The 19,144-nt window shown below is 46.7% G+C and overlaps 2 protein-coding genes across 2 annotated transcripts; both read left to right on the plus strand.

Annotated features, from left to right (window-relative positions):
• The first annotated feature begins 4,276 nt into the window (after positions 1-4,276).
• LOC133386037 (olfactory receptor 51G2-like) lies at positions 4,277-5,218 on the plus strand. Its single transcript, XM_061629661.1, has one exon. It carries the CDS (start codon positions 4,277-4,279, stop codon positions 5,216-5,218), a length of 942 nt encoding a protein of 313 aa, XP_061485645.1.
• Positions 5,219-12,718: 7,500 nt separating this feature from the next.
• LOC133386038 (olfactory receptor 52R1-like) lies at positions 12,719-13,606 on the plus strand. The gene has a single exon (XM_061629662.1). The coding sequence runs from the start codon at positions 12,719-12,721 to the stop codon at positions 13,604-13,606; it is 888 nt and encodes a 295-aa protein (XP_061485646.1).
• The last annotated feature ends 5,538 nt before the right edge of the window (positions 13,607-19,144 follow it).

The following is a 19,144-nucleotide window of genomic DNA, read 5'->3' on the forward strand; positions in this document are numbered from 1 at the left end:
TATTTTCAATTATCCAATCTGATTTGGCACTTATGATGTATGCTGTGATAAATAGAGAAAGCTGATCCATGTTTCTGGGTGTCGGAGGAACTCCGCACAACTGTAATTTTTTAGCAATAATACCCCCAAACAGGAGGATTGTTAAAAGATGGCCCCAATTGGTTTTTCCATCAGCAAATTCTGTTTCTGTCACCATGCTGAATGTTTTGCAGGCTGTTGTTGTTGTTGTTATGTTGTTATGTGCCTTCAAGTCGATTACGACTTATGACGACTCTATGAATCAGCGACCTCCAAGAGCATCTGTCATGAACCACCCTGCTCAGATCTTGTAAGTTCAGGTCTGTGGCTTCCTTTATGGAATCAATCCATCTCTTGTTTGGCCTTCCTCTTTTTCTACTCCCTGCTGTTTTTCCCAGCATTATGGTCTTGGTTTCCCTCTGGAAAAGTGGGCTATACTTTTTCCTAAAGTTCGAACGTTGCTTTTTATGCGGCGGCCCACGAATGTTCAGTGTTGCTAGAGGAGAGGAAAAACCTTCTTGCCCCAATGCTGCTGTTGGTGCTTCCATGTTCAATCCTCAGAACGTGTCTGGCCATGCAAAATGGACTTCTGTGCCAGGTCTTGCCTGATTTGTTAGGGCTTCAAAACCTCACCTGATTGGTCCATGATTAGGTGACGTAGCTGCAGAGGGGTCACTTGTCCCTACTGGGCCAATCTGGAGGGGGGGCAGAAATATCACAGTTAAAGACCACATTAGGACATTGAAAATGCCTGTGCAAATAGGGAAATCTTAACTTGGTACAAAATGACAAAGGTTTTGACACCAAGCATGCTTTCAAGGAAAGAGCACTCCTCAGGTGGGCCACTGCTACAGAGGAGGCCCTTTCTTGCATCACCACATAATGAACATCATCTGACAGAGGCACCCAGAGAAAAGCCTCCTCCAAAGATCTTAGGGGAGGGGCAGGATGGTACAAGGAGAGGTGCCCCTTCAGGTATTTGGGTCCCAACCCATTTAGAGCTTTTAGGTTGACACCAGCATCTTGGATTTGACTCAGAAGTGAATAGGCAGACAAGGTAACTTCTTTAGAATCAGTGTAACATGAAACCATCTGGCAGCTTTAGTTAACATACTGGTAACAGCATTCTGCACTTTCTTCAAGGGCAGCTCCATGCATACCGCATTGCTGTAATCCATATGGGATGTTACTGTCACTCAACATAGAAAAGCTACCCACGTCCAGCAGAGATCATAGTGAGCATACCAGCTAAAGCTGGAAAAGGTACTCTGCACTGCCAAGATCAGCTGGGCTTCAAGTGTTTATTTTTTTATTGTATTTCTGTTTATATTTATATCCCACCTTTCCTCCAAGGAGCTCAAGGTGGTGTAAACATAAAAAGTTAGTCATGGCTTAAGTCCCATTGATTTCAATGGGACCTCAGTATAAGTAGCTGGGTCTGGATCTCATCCACACATCATCCGTACATTCCTTTCTGCAACTTGTCCTTTCTTGGAAGGTATATGGAGTACCACATTAAACAGTGTTTAAAAGGTGTTTAAAATAATCAAAATATATTAGAAGTATGTGATTAATATATAAAATGAACTGCTAAAATCAACAACAAAATCAACCCGGATCTCCTCCCAATCCACTTAAATGAAGAAAACCTTGAAAGAAATCAGCTAGGCTCCCAAGACAGGTTTTGTGGACAATGAACTTTGCAGCTCAGCAACTCCCAAAGGCAGCTTCCAGTGATGCAAGCACTTCTCAGAAGCGGAACACTGGGAGACATAAAGCCTCTCTTGCACTGTTGGCATCACAAGTACATATCCGTGTGTGCACAGATGATGATGATGGGTGCCTCTTTGCTATAGAATCTGAGACAAAGCAACAAAAGACCACTTGAATCACTCTGCTCAGAGTCCTCTAACTGGAGGTAATCGGAGTGAGTTGTGTTTCCTTTTCCTTTACATGATGCCAAGATATATCCATCTTGAAGACTTATTAGTGCAGCCAGATCTGTTCAGGTGAGTGTCAGTTAAAGTCTATGCCAGTGTGGCAAAGCCGGCTCAGCTCCCTGTTCAGTCATGAAGAACTTCTATTTGTGAAACTGCCGCCAGTCTTTTTGTGATTTTGGTGCTTTGAGAAAGATGTTTTTGAAATAAAGAATATGGATTAGATTTGCCAGTCAAATCCAGATTTACCAGAAGCAAATATCTTTGTCTTGCATTCAGGCTGTGATGCCTGTGCTACCAAGAGAGGATTGGCTGCAACAGCTAAACTAATGAGGAGGACTGAGATCTTTGATCTTTGGGGCCTTTTACATTCTGGCTCAAAGGAGGTGGTAGAACAAACGGTGGGTTGCTGTGAACTGTTTGCAAAGCATTCTGAGGGTAAGATCGCTTGCATCTGCCAGGACTGTGACTCCACAGTACTAGCAGATGAGTCTCAAGGAGTGTTTTGTCCTGTTTCAGTTAGTAAGACTCAAGGACATGGACATGGTGCTCAGTTCAGTCCGGGCAATCACTTTTGACCCTGGACCCTCATGGCTGATTAAAGACTAGAAGAGAGGAGAGAGTGAGCTAGGCCAGGGAGGTGATTAATGACTCCTTGAGAGACGGGGTGGTCCCTGCCTGTTTAAAGAAGGCAGTGTTAAGACCACTCCCTAAGAAGCCCTCCCTGGATTCAGAAAATCTAAGTAATATTTACTGGTTGCTAATCTTTTCTTTGGGGACAATGTTCTGGAGTGTATGGTTATGGATCAGATACAGGTTCTATGGATGAAACCGATTTTCTAGATCTGTTTCAACTGGGGTTTGGGCCTGGTTTCAGCACAGAAACTGCCTTGGTCACACTGGATGTTGATCTATGTCAGGAGAGAGGCAGAGGGAGTGTATCCCTGTTAATTCTCCTTGATCTCTCCATGGCTTTTGATACCACTGGCCATGATATTCTCCTGGAGCGGCTGACCAAGTTAGCGGTGGGGGGTACTGCTTTGCAGTGGGTCCAGTCCTACTTGGATGGTCACTCTCAGAGGGTTGTGCTTGGGGAGTATTATTCGGCCCAGTGGAACCTTCAGTGTGGGGTTCTGCAGGGTTCAATTTTATCCCCCATGCTATTTAAGATCTACATCAAACCGCTGAGTGAGGTCATCCAGAGTTTTGGAGTACATTGTCAGCAATAAGCTGATGACATACAGCTCCAATTCTCCTTTACATCTGCAGGTATGGCAGTAGATGTGCTAGATCACTATCTTGCCTTGGTAACTGACTGGATGAGAGCCAACAAACTGAAACTTAATCCAGACAAAACTGTGGCACTGTAAGTTGGTGGTTCTCTACAGCAGATGGATGGGATGTGGCCTACTCTGGATGGGTCACACTCCCTTCTGAAGGAGCAGGTATGTAGCTTGGGGATACTCCTGGATCCATGACGGTCACTTGAGGCTCAAGTGCCCTTGGTGGCGTGGAATGCCTTCCATCATCTTTGGCTGGTAGCCCAGCTGTGCCCTTATCTGGACAGGGATGGCCTAACATCTGTTGTCTACACTCTGGTAGCCTCTAGGTTAGACTACTGCAATGAGTTATACTTGGGGCTGCCTTTGAAGATGGTTCGGTAACTGCAGCTGGTGCAGATTTTGCAGATAGATTGTTGACCAGAGTAAGTTGGTCTCAACATATAACACCAATTATGGCATGATTGCACTGGCTTCTGATTAGTTTCCGGGCTCAATTCAAAGTGCTGGTTTTGACCTATAAAGCCTTATGTGTCTCAGGACCTCAACATCCGAAGGAATACCTCTATCTGCATGAACTGAGCTGTACCCTGCATTTGCCATCGGAGGCCCTTGTTCATGTGACCCCTCCATGGCAGGCTTGGAGGGTGGCAGCATGAGAATGGGCTTTTACAGTGGTAGCCCCCTGGCTGTGGAATGCTCTCCCCAAGGAGGCATGCCTAGCGCCATCTTTATCTATCTTTAGGCACCAGGCAAAGACCTGTCTCTTCACCCAGTCCTTTGGCCTTTCATGACCTCTTTTAGAGGGGTGGGATTTGTGTACCTGCCCTAAACTGGTATTGATTGTGTTTGTTTTCATTTGGTTTTTAATTGTCAGAGGTTGTTTTTAGGCTTTATGGATTATGCTTGTTTTTAATTGGTTATTTGCTTTGGGTCAGCTGGTGAGAAAAGCATCATCATCATCATCTAGCCAGAAATCTTCTTTTTTCTTATAAACAGGAAGTAACAAAGAACACAGGAGAACATTGCTCAGAAAATATCATGTCCTTCTCTAATGAGACAGCCAGCATTCCTGGTTTCCTCCTGACAGGGTTTCCTGGGCTAGAGAAACACCACATCTGGCTCTCCATCCCCATCTGCTCCATGTACCTCGTGGCCATCGCAGGGAACTGCACCATCCTCTTCATCATCAAGAAGGACCAAGCCCTCCATGAGCCCATGTACTATTTCCTCTTCATGCTGGCCCTCTCAGACCTGGGCATATCTTCTGTCACTTTGCCCACCATGCTGAGTGTCTTGTGGTTCAACCACTGTACAATCAATTTCAACGCCTGCCTGATCCAGATGTATTTCATCCATACTTTCTCCATCGTTGAGTCAGGCATTCTACTCTCCATGGCCTTTGATCGCTTGGTGGCCATTCGGAACCCCCTGAGATACACAACTATCTTGACCAACAGAACCATCATAAAGATAGGAGTGGGAGTTGCCATTCGGGCTGGCTTCCTCGTGTTCCCAGCTTCCTTCCTCCTGAAGAGGCTGCAGTATGGAAGAGTGAATGTGCTGTCATATTCATTCTGCTTGCACCAGGATATTCTGAAGGTGGTGCGTTCAGACAGGAAAATCAGCAGCATCTACGGCTTGATGGTGGTGATCTCCTCCATGGTTCTTGACTGTATATTGCTTGTTTTGTCATATATCATGATACTGAAAACTGTGTTGAGCATCGCCTCCAAGCTGGAGCGCCTCCGAGCCCTAAATACCTGCATCTCCCACATTTGTGCTGTCCTCACTTTCTATATCCCAATGATTGGCCTCTCAATGATCCACCGCTATGGGAAAAATGCTCCACCTGTAGTTCATATCCTCATGGCCAATGTGTACCTTCTTGTGCCACCACTGATGAACCCCATTGTGTACAGCGTGAAAACCAAACAAATCCGAGCTAGGATAGTTAAACTATTCCAGAAGGGTAAAAAGTAAATTGAAGCACCTTAGCATCATCAAAGAGATTTATGTGTAGTAGGCTATGCACCTGTCAAGTCAGGATTGTGAAACTGAGATCCTTAATTTGCCCCAATGAGAGAAAAAGTTGAGATCAGATATGACAATAATTTATTTAAAATGTATCATCTGAACACCAGTGAATGCCAACCAGTATATGAAAGGTTTAAGCACAGGGCTGCATTCAACTAAGTCCTACTCAAACTAGACCCACTGAAATGCATGAACATAAATTAGCCATGTCTATTAATTTCAGTAGGTCTACTCTGAGTGGGACTTACACTGAATACCACCCCATAATTCCTGAAGAATATCAAAGGCAACTCAAAGGTGCCTCGTACATAAATCAAACTTCAGGAAAGGAAAATATATGAAAGAGTGAATGCATGGGGAAAAACAGAATACAGTGATTACCTGGGGAAATTAAGTGTAAAACTATCTGTATTAAAGCATCAGAAAGTGGCTATTACATGGAAGGATTACAGCATGCAAGATTAAAATGACAATTCAATCGTTGCTGCCCCAGATGACAAAGCATCAAGGAGAGTTAAGCAGCAGGGCAAGGAGGCCAGGGCACCCCACTCTGCCCATTTGTTTCCTGACCTAAACAGTACCTAAACTTTCAGTAAATTGACTCAATAAACAACAAAAACAAATATGCAGGTAGGGAGCCAGCAGGGTGTGGGGGCTTTCCAGCGTTTTGCACTGTCTGTAACATGTATGACTATCTGCCTGCTGGACAGAAGTCATGGGGGTGTCCTCAGTGCAAGGAGCTCCTGGCTCTGCGGGAACAAGTTTGTTTCCTTGAGGCCAAGGTGGCCGACCTGCAGAAGCCAAGAGAGGCAGAGAGCTTTGTGGATGAGGCCATTGGGGACGGACATTTTAGCTGTGTCCCACTCCCAGGATGCTAACTCTCCTGTTATCATGGAGAATGAGGGCCTCAGGCAAGGAGAACGTCCATCTGAGGAAGAGGGAAACAATCTCTTAGAAGGGACCTTGGCGGATGAGCAGATATACTCTTGTAGTGAGGCTATTTCTCCAGGGTGGTGGTGGAGGGATCCTAGTACTGGGTGATTCAATCATTAGGAACATAGGCATTGGGGTGTAGGATGGACATACAGACTACTAGGTGATTTGCCTGCCTGGCATAAAGGTTATGGATGTTGCCCATTGGCTAGGTAGCTTGGTAAATAGTGCTGGGAAGAAGTCAGTGGTCATGGTGCACGTCGGCACCACTGACATGGGGAAATGCACCCATGAGTTCATAGAAGCAAATTTTAGGTTGCTAGATGGGATGCTGAAAGCCAGGACCTTCAAGGTAGCTTTCTCTGAAATGCTACCGGTTCCACTTGCAGGGCCAGCCAGCCAGGCTCAGCTTTGTAGTCTTAATGCGTGGATGAGGCTATGGTGTTGGGAGGGGAGGCTTAGATCTGTTAGGCACTGGGGAACATTTTGGGAGAAGCTGGACCTCTACAAACGGGACAGGCTCCACTTGAACCAGGACGGAACCAGACTGCTGGCACTTAAAATCAGAAAGGTGTCAGAGCACTGACTGCAGGGGAGAAACGTGACAGGAGCGGAGGAGGGTTCGGTTCGGAACAAATCTCCCCCTGGGATCAAGAGCAAAAAAAGGATGAAATTTTAAATGGGGTAGCCCTTGAACTAGGCACTGTGAGTGCAGGAGCACAAGCCAGTAACCCAAAGAGGCAAAAGTACCACAGGCCAAACCAAAAGTGCCAAAGACACTTGAAGAGAGACACTGTTTACAAGTGTTTATACATTAGTGCTAGAAGTCTCTGTGTTAGAATTGCTTTTAATATGTTTTCTTTAATAATATGTTTTAAACTTTTTTTAAAAAAGATGTTTATAAAGCTTTTTTTTAAATATATTTTAGCGTTGTTTTGTTTTAATGTATTTTGAGGTCTTTTTATGATGTTTTAAAGTGTTTTTCTGTTTGCCGCCCTGGGCTCCTACTGGGAGGAAGGGCGGGATATAAATCAAATAATAAATAAATAAAACTAAATACGCCTCTGAGCCAAGAAGGGAGAACTGGAGTGCTTGGTCTTAGAGGAGAGGACAGTATTGATATAGTGAGCATAATGGAATCCTGGTGGAATGGAGGAAACCAGCGGGACATGGTCATCCTTGGGTATAAACTCTATTGGAAGGATAGGGAAGGATGCACTGCAGATGCTGTTGCTCTATGCATGAAAGAGGCCGTTGAATCCAGCAGCTAGAAACCCCCAAAGAGGCAGATTCCTCCACAGAATTGTTGTGGGTATTGTTACAACATACTACCTGAACACGCCCAATCTCGTCTGATCTCGGAAGCTAAGCAGGGTCAGGCCTGGTTAGTACTTGGATGGGAGACCGCCTGGGAATACCTGGCCGGATGGCCCGGCTATCCGAGGCCAACCGAGGCTCCTCGGCGCTGCTGTATCATCACGTTTAGGGGGGATTCTGACTTAGAGGCATTCAGTCATAATCCCACAGATGGTAGCTTCGCCCCATTGGCTCCTCAGCCAAGCACACTCATTCAAGATTTGCCATAAGATTCCATTAGCCAGGTCCACTGTCAGATGATGTGAACGTAAGAAGGGGACTCCCAAAATGCCTCCCTCTCTACCCCTGTGCACTGCACTCTCCATTTTTCCTTTTAATGTTCCTAATGTAAAAGGAACATCTTGCCAGATAGTTGCTTCCTCTGACTTTCCCCCATATCCAATGAGATTTATTTTTTTCTGTGTGGGCCTGCCATTCTTAACCCAGTCTGGGTCTAGTATATTAACAGAGGCCCCTGTATCAATTAAGAGATGGGCTACACATCCTGACTCTCCCACCGTAGCCTTCACACTGGGTCTACCCCATTCATCTGGCACTAATTTAGCCACAATTTTTGAGGGGCCAGTGGATGTGTGTGCATGTTCTTCTTTAAGTGCATTAACAGGACTTTTCTCAATAACAGGAGCCCTTTTGGTTCCAGCTGTTTCTGGAGTTTCAACTTCTTTAGTCAAAGAAATCTTTTCCTGTGGTGCTAAAGATGGTTCTGCACTGTGATCCATGACACCCTGTTCTAGTAGAGAATCACCTCCTCCCGTAGCTACAAAATTTGTACCAAAGACCTCTGGTTTTTGCAGGCTGGATTCATTTGAAAAACCCAAGCCTGGTTTTCTGGCCACTGTTCCCAATTCCCAAGTGGTGGCCTCCACATTCATTCTGCCCCACAAAGCTGGCGCTAACATTGACACAGTTGTGACTGGAGCAGCAGGAACTGGGCAGCCCTAGGTTCGATCGTGGACATCTTGTATGGCCTGCCTCTGTTCTTCTGAGCGAAGCTGGATAGGAGCAGTAGGAGCAAGGGGGGCAGTAGGGGGGGAAACAGAAGCGAAGGTGGAAGGGGCCATAGGAGCCTGTGCCATTACTCTCCTATGTAAGGCTTCTGTCAAGACTTTAGTGGGTTGCTTATGGAACTGATCCATATTTTCTCCCAAATTTCTAAGCATGGACCACAGCTGATTACGGATGGGATCCTCAAAATCCACCAGTTCATTCCCCTGTCGGGTTTGAGTAGGGCCTTGTTGGGAGGGAGAAAAGTTGCTGTGATTGTTGCTGGAGTTATTGAACCCAGATCTCCTGTCTCTCCCCGTTGATGTGAAATTACCCCAATTGGAACCAGGGGCCAAGAAAGGGCAATAGTTTCCTCTTCCCTGGGGTCCCCGATACAACTGGGTCCCTCGGTACAACAGATGAATGAGGCCCCTGATTGGTATATGTGACAGTTTGAATTGGATCGAGCTGAACCTTCTTCGATGTAGTGGCAGCTTTTTGCCCCCCTCCAACCTCTCGAAGGAGCTCAGAGACTTGTGAAATAACCACACTCAATTCCCTCCAAGTAATACCTTCAAGATCCATTCTTCCTATTGCTAACTTCATTTGAGCATTTAACCCAATGTGTACAGCTTCCAGAAATTCTCTGTCATTATACTCATACTGCCCATCTTCCCGAAGCCTGACATGCTCTGATAAACGTCCAAGGAATTTCTTCCGATTCACATAAACCTCTGGGCTTTCCCCTACACCTTGACTCTCCATAACATATGCCTTTAACACATTCATCCCCGGCAACAGAGCCTTTATCACAATTCTCATCCAGTCATACACATCCCCTGATTCCCCATTCTGAACGTTGTCTCAATGGACGCTGCATCCTGCTCAGTGGCACAATATCTTGCCACTTGCATTAAATCTTGAGCATCAGCAGTAGAATACATTTCATCTGCCCTAGTTAACCACATCAAAACTGTGTCCTTGTTCAAAGAATGCAAACTATCAGCCACTGCCTTTGCCTGGGGAGGGGACCAACGTACAATCTCTTGGACAATTTTATTACGAGCTGGCCCCATCCCAGTGGTTTCCACCACATTTTTCATTATAATGGGTGCAAGTACTTGTGACTCCTTCCATTCAGGATTTAAAGGCGCAGATGATACAGCATCTTCTGGGAGGGGGGGAAGAGAGGGTGGAAGGCCCCATTCCTCATCACCATCACCTGAAACATGCATGACTGTGGCCACCAGCCCCTGTTGGACCTGCAACTGTCTTTCCAGTTCTTTAATTTGAGCTTTGCACTCATCATGGCTAACATTCAACATGATGCAGAACATTTAGCAGTTAGTTACTTTTATGTCTCAACAGTGGTGACACCACACCCCAAAAGTAACTTAGTATTGGGGACGTTCTATCATCCCACTGTTCAAATGCTGAGGGAGATCTTGAGATGAGAAATTAAATCGAGGAAACATCTAAACTAGGGAATGTTGTAGCAATGGGTGACTTCAACTACCCTGACATTTTGTTTTGTTATGTGCCTTCAAGTTGATTATGACTTATGACGACCCTGTGAATCGGCGACCTCCAAGAGCATCTGTCATGAATCACCCTGTTCAGAGCTTGTAAGTTCAGGTCTGTGGCTTCCTTTATGGAATCAATCCATCTCTTCTTTGGCCTTCCTCTTTTTCTACTCCCTTCTGTTTTTCCCAGCATTATTGTCTTTTCTAGTGAATCATGGCTTCTCATGATGTGTCCAAAGTAGGATAACCTCCGTTTCATCATTTTAGCTTCTAGTGACAGTTCTGGTTTAATTTGTTCTAACACCCAATTATTTGTCTTTTTCGCAGTCCATGGTATGCACAAAGCTCTTCTCCAACACCACATTTCAAATGAGTTGATTTTTCTCTTATCCGCTTTTTTCACTGTCCAACTTTCAAATCCATACATAGAGATCGGTAATACCATGGTCTTAATGATCCTGACTTTAGTGTTCAGTGATACATCTTTGCACTTGAGGACCTTTTCTAGTTCTCTCATAGCTGCCCTCCCCAGTCCTAGCCTTCTTCTGATTTCTTGACTGTGGTCTCCATTTTGGTTAATGACTGTGCCGATGTAACCTGACATAGACTGGCTATATATACGTTCCAGTCATGATAAAGAAGCAAAACTTCTAGATGCCCTAAATGACTGTGTGCCCTAGAACAGTTGGTCATGGAACCAACCAGAGGGGCAGCGACCCTGGACTTAGTCTTAAGTGACTCCCAGGACCTGGTGCAAGATGCAAGTGTTGTTGAACCAAATGGAAACAGTGACCACAGTGCTATTAAATTAAACATGCATGTAAATGGCCAATTGCCAAGAAAATCCAACAAGGCCACATTTGACTTCACAAGAGGAAACTTCCCCAGAATGAGTGGATTGGTAAAAAGAAAACTTGACAGAGTGAAGAAGGTCCAATCACTCCAAACTGCTTGAAAGTTGTTTAAAAACACAATATTAGGAGCTCAACTAGAGTGTATACCACAGATCAGGAAAGGTACCACAAGGGCCAAGAGGATGCTGGCGTTGTTAACAAGCAGAGTCAAAGAAGCTATTAGAGGCAAGAAGGCTTCCTTCAAAAAATGGAAGTCTTGTCTGAATGAGGAGAATAAAAAGTAACACAAATTCTGGAAAAAGAAATGCAAGAAGACAATAAGGGATGCTAAAAAGGAATTTGAGGAGCACATCGTTAAGAACATAAAAGCCAACAACAAAAAATTCTTTAATACATTCAAAGCAAGAGACCATCTAGGGAGGCGGTTGGACCCTTGGATGACAAGGGAGTCAAACTTGTGCTAAAGCAGGATAAGGAAACTGCAGAGAAGCTGAATGAATTCTTTGCATCTGTCTTCACAGTTGAGGATATGGGGCAGATCCCTGTGCACAAGAAGAATGTGGCAGTCCCACAGTGCAAGAAGCATCATGTGATCTGTGGTTGGCACAAAGGGGGTTTATATCCTGTGAATGTTGCCTATTGATTGGCTATGTGGATTGGCCACATCCAGATAGCACTCTCGTGGCAGTGCAGGCATGTCTGACAGTGAATGCCTACTTCACCTAAGTCAAGTCTGGCCCATTATTCCCTATGGGGTGTGTCTCTGCATGCCACCCCTTTGGCTGGTTGTGGCAACTGGGGCTCTCCCTGAATCCTGCCCCATCTCAACCTCTGGCAAGGCCCTTTTGGGGGATTTATGCCAGGTAGATCTCCAGCAGATGTGAGTTCCACCTGCCAGGCTGCCGGTTGGTGGGTTGGATGGTCTTCCGCAGCGTGTGGTGGTATTATTTTGCCAGTATTTTGATGGCAACAACGTCATGTGGATGGGTCATGTGTGATGAGTACCAATCCCACAGTAGACAGCCATCTGGAAGCATCCTGAGTACTTGTGCAATAAACAATTTCAAAATATCCTCACATTTTTCAAGGAGAATAAGGAAGCACAGAGGTCTAGCTGCAAACAGCTGAAAAATACTTCTGCAAACCAAGGGCTCTTGCTGGAGAGGCTGGACTTATGCTCAGGCCCACTATATCTCCCAAAGGTGATGTGCTTCTGCTGGTTTCCTTTGCTATCACAGTAGAGTGTGCTATGTTAACCCCCAGTGCCGCAGGCTGCTGTCCATGGAATTTGCCTGGACACAGGGAAAAACAAATCCAGAGTTCCCCAAAGGTACCAGCAGCAACAAGCACAATTAGCATGTTAATATTTCCATATCCACTGCTACTCCCAGCTGTGCAAGATGTTCACTGGGATCCAGATGGTCATATATAAATGCTCTTCTCCATCAGCCTGGTCTTCAGGTGATGCAGAGAGAAAGGGACAGGCCTTCCTTTAGTGCAGTGGCAATTTGCTCTGGAGAGTGGGGATTTGGGGTAAATGGGTTTCCTGAAAGAGGCTGCTGCAGATTGCGTGGGACTACTCTGTGAAACAGTGCAGGGAGAAGCCTATCAAAGCCACGTACAGATTTCCGAGGAGGAAATATGACCAATGTTTGTCTCACTGCAAAATCACAGAGCAGAGGAATCCCTATAAACTTGACAGCTGGATCAGTGTGAAGTTAGACACAGATGCTCAGATCCCCGAGGCCGGGATCTCACAGAATGAACTGCGTGTCATGTCGCCTGTTAATGACAGCGGTGACCAGTCCCACCCTGCTTTCTTTCTCCTGGTGGGCATACCAGGCTTGGAGTTGGTGCAGGCTTGGATTGCCATCCCTTTATGCACCATGTATGTCGTTGCAGCCCTGGGAAACAGCATCATCCTCTATGTTATAAAGACAGACCCCAGACTGCATGAGCCCATGTACCTTTTCCTAGCCATGCTGGCTATCACCGACCTGGTTCTTTCCACCTCCACTGTGCCCAAAATGCTGGCTGTTTTCTGGCTACGTTCCCTGGCAATTGATTTCCATGCCTGCCTGGCTCAGATGTTTTTCATTCATGCTTTCTCATCAGTCGAATCGGGGGTGCTCATGGCCATGGCTCTGGATCGCTATGTGGCCATTTGCTACCCACTCCAGCACTCTGCTATCCTCCCCTTGCCAGTCGTAGTGGCGCTGGGCTGCCTCATCCTTCTCCGTGGAGTTATCCTCATCAGCCCCTTCTCCTTCCTGGCCAACAGGCTTCCCTACTGTGGCCACCAACTCATTGCCCACTCCTACTGTGAGCACATGGCTGTGGTGAAGCTGGCTTGCGGCAGTGTTAGGGCCAATGTCGTCTATGGCCTCTTTGTGGCTTTTATAGTTGTTGGATTTGATTCATTTATCATTGCTACATCCTATGTCATGATTCCCAAGACTGTCTTGACGCTCCCATCCCATGAGGCTCGTCTCAAAGCCTTTGGGACTTCTGCATCCCACATCTGCATTATTCTTTCTTTCTATATTCCTGGTCTCTTCACATTCCTCACCCACCGGTTTGGCCGCAATGTCCCTCACCACTTTCACATTTTGGTGGCCATACTCTACCTTCTGGTGCCACCCACTTTGAACCCAATTGTATAGGGGGTGAAAACCAAGGTGATCAGGGACAGAACCCTCCCTCTTTTCCTTATTTCAGGTGGACAGAGGGCAGCACCTGGGGAGGGCCCATAGCACATGGTTTGCATTCCGTCCCAGGCATTTCCAGTTTAAACAATCTCTGACAAAAGGGCTGGGAATGATCTCTGCATTGTGTACAATGTGTACCTTTGTGTACCTTTCAATGTTAATCATTTTCTATTTCTGTTCTGAATATTGATGAAATACAGATCTGTTGTGCTAAAACCAGGACTATCTTGTTCTACCTACTTCATGGCTTCCAGGGATGAACCCTGGCCAGGCACAGCCACTGTCAAGAGTTGCCAAATTGACATATTGCCCATGGGTCTGGCCAGTCACCTTTGGGAATGGTTTGTACAAAACTTCCAATGACAGCTCAGCTGGGAGTAGATCATAGAATCATAGAATTACCATTCTAGAAGGGGCCTGTAAGGCCATCCAGTCCAACCCCCTGCTCAATGCAGGAATCCAAATCAAAGCATTCCTGACAGATGGCTCTCCAGCTGCCTCTTGAAGGCCTCCAGTGTCGGAGAGCCCACAACCTCTCTAGGTCATTGTCGTATAGCTCTAACAGTTAGGAAGTTTTTCCTGATATCCAGTCGAAATCTGGTGAAATCAGTTGAAAGATGGTGAAGCCCCATGAGGTGGGGGCCATATGGCAAGAAAAGAGCCTAAACCAGTGATCCAGAGGGAAGTATTTCAAGCAGTGTTCTCAGAACCACTGGGGCCTTCTGCACTCAGTGCAGTGAAGGAGGAAGCTGCATAAATGTTCCCCTCCACTCCTCACACCTGAGAAGATCAGAAGAGCCTGGCACCCTGGGTCTGGCATCCAGCTACCCACAGAGAACAGCTGAAGAGACAGACATGCGGAGGTTGATGGTTCTCCTCCTGGTCCTCCTGCCAAGTTACCATGTTTGCTGCTGCCAGCTGCAGTTGCTCAGGATCCGAGGCGAGTCTCACCACACTGGATTACTCTGACTGACACACACAGAGGGCCCTCGCTTGCTTTTCAGCGCTGTTGGGTGGAGCCCCATAATTCAATTCTGGCCTGGCTTTTGTTGCATTGTTGCTTAGCTCTGGGCTAAAGAGATGGTGATCACTCATTGGTGATCACTGGTGACCGAGTAAGATTGTCTTCCAGGGTAAGGTCTTTAACGGTGGGCCCGTGACTGTGGAGGCCAATTCTGGATCCACACAGCCTCCCACAGTGAGGACATCGGTTTCCAGATGGAAGACGGTCGCGATGAGGATTTGCTTGACGTGCCGTTTAGCTCGTTTGTCCTGTTCCCCCTGTATTCGTGCTTCCTCGAAGACCATAGCACCCACTCAGAGTAGACCCATTTAAAACAATGAACATGACTAACTTAGGTCCATTAATTTCAGTGAGTTTACTCTGAGTAGGACTAGCACTGGATGTGATTTATTTTATCCCCTGCTGCTGTTTTTATGCTGAATTTAGGTTTTATCTTTTTAATTTTGTATGCAATTGTGTTGCTTGAATTGTAAGCTACCCAGAGGACTTTTGTTATACAACAACTTTTGTGTAACTTCTGTTAAACAGTAAATAAATATTTGTTATATGTACACAACCAACATATTCCTAATTTTACTGGACCTGTCAGAATTCACTATGAAGGTCCCAAAGATTCTCAGAGTCCAAGATTCTCTTAAATTCAGGGAACGCCAGGTGGTGCCTGTGACGTCCTTCTCTGGCACCACCTGTGTTGCTCTCACTCGTGGCTACCAGCAGTCAGAATCGTCGTGTTTATTTTTACCTTTCTCTGCTCTAGCACAGATCTCAAAAGATTCCCCTGCTAGGCCACACTACCCAACACTCTGTGTATCCAATATAACCTCTAGACTGTGCCTTAGTCTCTTCCTGGTTATTTTGATACCTTGTGTCTGTGTGTATAGGTAATTCCCAACCCCCCTGAAGCCTCTTGCCTATGAAGCTCACAGCTCTGGGTTGCTCTGTGGTACTGGATGTTGACACAATATCTCTTCCTTCACCACTGCCACCATTAGATACTATTTCTTCTTCAGCCTTGGTTACTCTGCCTCTCCCCTGGTCTGTGCCCCCCAGCTGAGAATCAGGCTTTAAGTAAACCAAGAAAATATTTATTGATAACACTAAGAATAACAAGATTACTTATAGATTTCATTGACAAGCATATGGTTTCATATATGTTTCTCTTATGTTCCTAATTCCTATTATTTGCCTCAGAACTCCCAATCCAATATCTCAACAGCCACCTCTTACTCTCCACATCAACCTCCCTGTCCACAACCACCCTGTCCAACCCCCACCACGACTCAACTGTCATCATCTCATTTATACCTTCAGCCAAACACACAGCCAATCATCATCCAGCATTCTACAGCCCATGTACTCCCCCTTCTCACTCACTCCACTTACCATATCTCATATAATAAACCTGCACTTACCATATTTACATTACATTCACATACAGGAACATCACAGTGCCCTCCCTACGAAGTGTTTGGAATCCATCCCCCATCAGCAGACTACTCTGTGGCAGAGTGTTTCTACCTCCTCCATCCCTTGCCCTTTCCCCCCGTGGCATAAGGGTTCCCTTCCCCTCTCTTCTTGCTGGCTTGCCACTGAGTTTACAACTCAGGATTTCTTTCTCATTCTCTCTTCCCTCTCTGGCTTCCCTCTCTCCTGTCTCCACCTTTTCACTCTCTTGTTCAGCTACAAATCCTTTTTCTGTCCTTTGGTCTCTGTCTGTGCAGCGTCTCCAGTAAATTCCCTGGGACCTCCCTCTGCCCTCCCATTCTCCTGCTTTTGCTTCAGCTGCTGTGACGGGGCCTGTAACACTCCACAGCCGCTACTGTCCTGTCTCGCCACTCCCGGCTTGCCCGTGCTTGTCCTTGGGTGAGCTGGAAGAGGACTGACGTAGGAAGTGGCAGCACCCTCCATACACGCCAACCAGTGTGGATTTTCATTGTAAGCCATTCCAGAGACCAGCAGTGGTGGGAAAGCAGGGGGTACACTGAATTAATTGTGCCCTCCCCTTGTAGGCTTTTTTTTAAAAAAGTTTTGTTTCTGCATTTTCAATAATAAATACAATCTTACTCAAAAGAACCTCTAGCTCTTCCCCTCCCCCCAGACATTCCATGTACTGTGTGTATTTAACACAGTTATTTAACAAGTAACTGCTGCCTGGACCTCAGCTTTTCATCAGGTTTTCCTGCTCCTGGCAGGACTAGGACCGAGGCCTGACTCTGTTGCTTTGCCCCTTTGCCATCTATCTATCCGATGACTGTTCGTCTCTTAATGGGGCAACATTAAAGGAGGGTTGCCTTTGGGGGAGCTATCTTGGAGGTATACGAGGGGAGGGTTTAGTTTTATTTTTAATTTTAATTTTAATTTTATTTTATTATTATTTTTCTCTCTTTTTTTTTTGGAAGTTAGTGCGGTGGGAAGGATTTTTATGTGTTTGACACCTGCCTGTTGGTGTAGTGTGTTGGTTTTAAGAGTATAGCCTGCCTGCTATATAGGAAGGATGTGCTTTCAACATAAGTGGGCAGGGGAAGGGAACCAAGGGGCTGCCATTAATGTTGTGGAGGGCAGAGGGAGAGATGGAGTGGGGAGGCAATTATGTCATCGGGGGAGATGGAAGTGCAACAGGGTGTTGGCTGCCCCCAAATTGTCTTCCCATTCAAATAGTCTGGATAGCCGCGGTGTCAGCTCCCCCGGGTTGAAAATGCTGCTTGTGAATGCCAGGTCAGTGAATGGCAAAATGATGGCCATTCAGGATTTGATCCTGGATGAGCACGCCGACCTGGCTTGTATCACGGTGACCTGGTTGGATGAAGCTGGGGGAGTTAATCTCTCCCAGCTTTGCCCACCAGGTTTCTCTGTGCAGCAGCAGGCGAGACCAGGGGGACAGGGAGGTGGAGTTGCAGTGGTCTATTGTGATGCCATCCCCCTGACCAGGTGCCCTCTCCCACAGTCTTCTGGGTTCGAATGTGTATATTTGAAGTTGGGTGGCCAGGACAGAATAGGGATTCTGTTGGTGTACCGCCCACCCCACTGCTCAATAGTCTCCCTTCCTGAGCTAGCTGGGGTAGTCTTGGGGTTGGTGTTGGAGTCCCCTTGGCTTGTGGTATTGGGTGACTTCAACATTCATGCCGAGACTGCTCTGTCGGGAGTGGCTCAGGATTTCATGGCCTCCATGGCAACCATGGGTCTGTCCCAAGTATTATCTGGCCCCACTCATGTCGCTGGTCACACTTTGGACCTTGTTTTCTGTGTTGGATGGGATGATGGTGATCTTGGTGTGGAGGAACTTTCTATAGTTCCGTTGTCATGGACAGATCACTACCTGGTTGGGTTTAGACTTACTGGGACTCAGAACCTCTGCAGGGGTGGGGGACCGATTAGGATGGTCCGCCCCAGGAGGCTGATGGATCCGGATGGTTTCCTGATGGCTCTTGGGGATTTTCCTGTCACCGCGGCAGGCGATTCTGTCGAAGCCCTGGTTGACCTCTGGAATGGGGAAATGACCAGGGCGGTCGACACGATTGCTCCTGAGCGTCCCCTCTTACGGAGTGGAGCCAAACCAGCTCCCTGGTTTACCAGGGAGCTGGCGGCGATGAAACGAATAAGACGGGGACTTGAGCGATGTTGGCGGAAGACTCGGTGCGAGTCTGACCGAACACGGGCTAGAGCCTATCTGAAGGCCTACTCCATGGCAGTGCGGGCCAAGAAGAAACTTTTCTTTTCTGCCACCATTGCGTCTGCTGGGAGCCGTCTAGTGGAGCTGTTTCGAGTGGTCAGGGGTCTTTTAAACTCTGCCCCCCAGGAGGGTAATATAGACCACTCAACAGCCCGCTGTCAAGAATTTGCACGGCACTTTGCAGATAAAGTCGCTCAGATTCGCTCTGACTTGGACGCTAAAATTTATACAGTCTCAGGGGATGTAACTTTGGCCCCTGCTTGTCCAATAATAATGGATTCCTTTCAATTTGTACAGCCCGAGGATGTGGACAAGATCCTTGGAGAGGCGAGAGCCACCACATGTCTGCTGGATCCTTGCCCTTCCTGGCTTATCAAAAGTGCCAGAGGGGGACTGGCCAAGTGGGTGAGGGGAGAATTAATGCCTCTTTACAACAAGGCAGAATTCCATCACGCCTAAAAGAGGCAGTTGTACGACCTTTGTTGAAAAAGCCCTCCCTGGATCCCTCTATAATGGGAAATTATCGGCCAGTCTCCAACATTCCGTTTTTGGGCAAGGTAATAGAGCGTGTGGTGGCCGCCCAGCTCCAGAGATTCTTGGATGAAATGGATTATCTGGATCCATTTCAGTCTGGTTTCAGGCCTGGTTACGGGACAGAGACAGCTTTGGTCGCCTTGGTGGATGACCTTATCAGAGAGCTGGACAGGGGGAGTGTGTCCCTCTACTGGACCTCTCAGCGGCTTTCGATACCATCGACCATGGTATCCTTCTGGACCGCCTTGCTGGGATGGGACTTGGG

The sequence above is a fragment of the Rhineura floridana genome, chromosome 5, assembly GCF_030035675.1.
Source record: "Rhineura floridana isolate rRhiFlo1 chromosome 5, rRhiFlo1.hap2, whole genome shotgun sequence".
Classification (NCBI taxonomy): Eukaryota; Metazoa; Chordata; class Lepidosauria; order Squamata; family Rhineuridae; genus Rhineura; species Rhineura floridana.

What these genes read in the sequence shown, in the direction of transcription:
- LOC133386037 (XM_061629661.1), top strand. Translation starts at nt 4,277, where the DNA reads ATGTCCTTCTCTAATGAGACAGCCAGCATTCCTGGTTTCCTCCTGACA.
- LOC133386038 (XM_061629662.1), top strand. Translation starts at nt 12,719, where the DNA reads ATGTCGCCTGTTAATGACAGCGGTGACCAGTCCCACCCTGCTTTCTTT.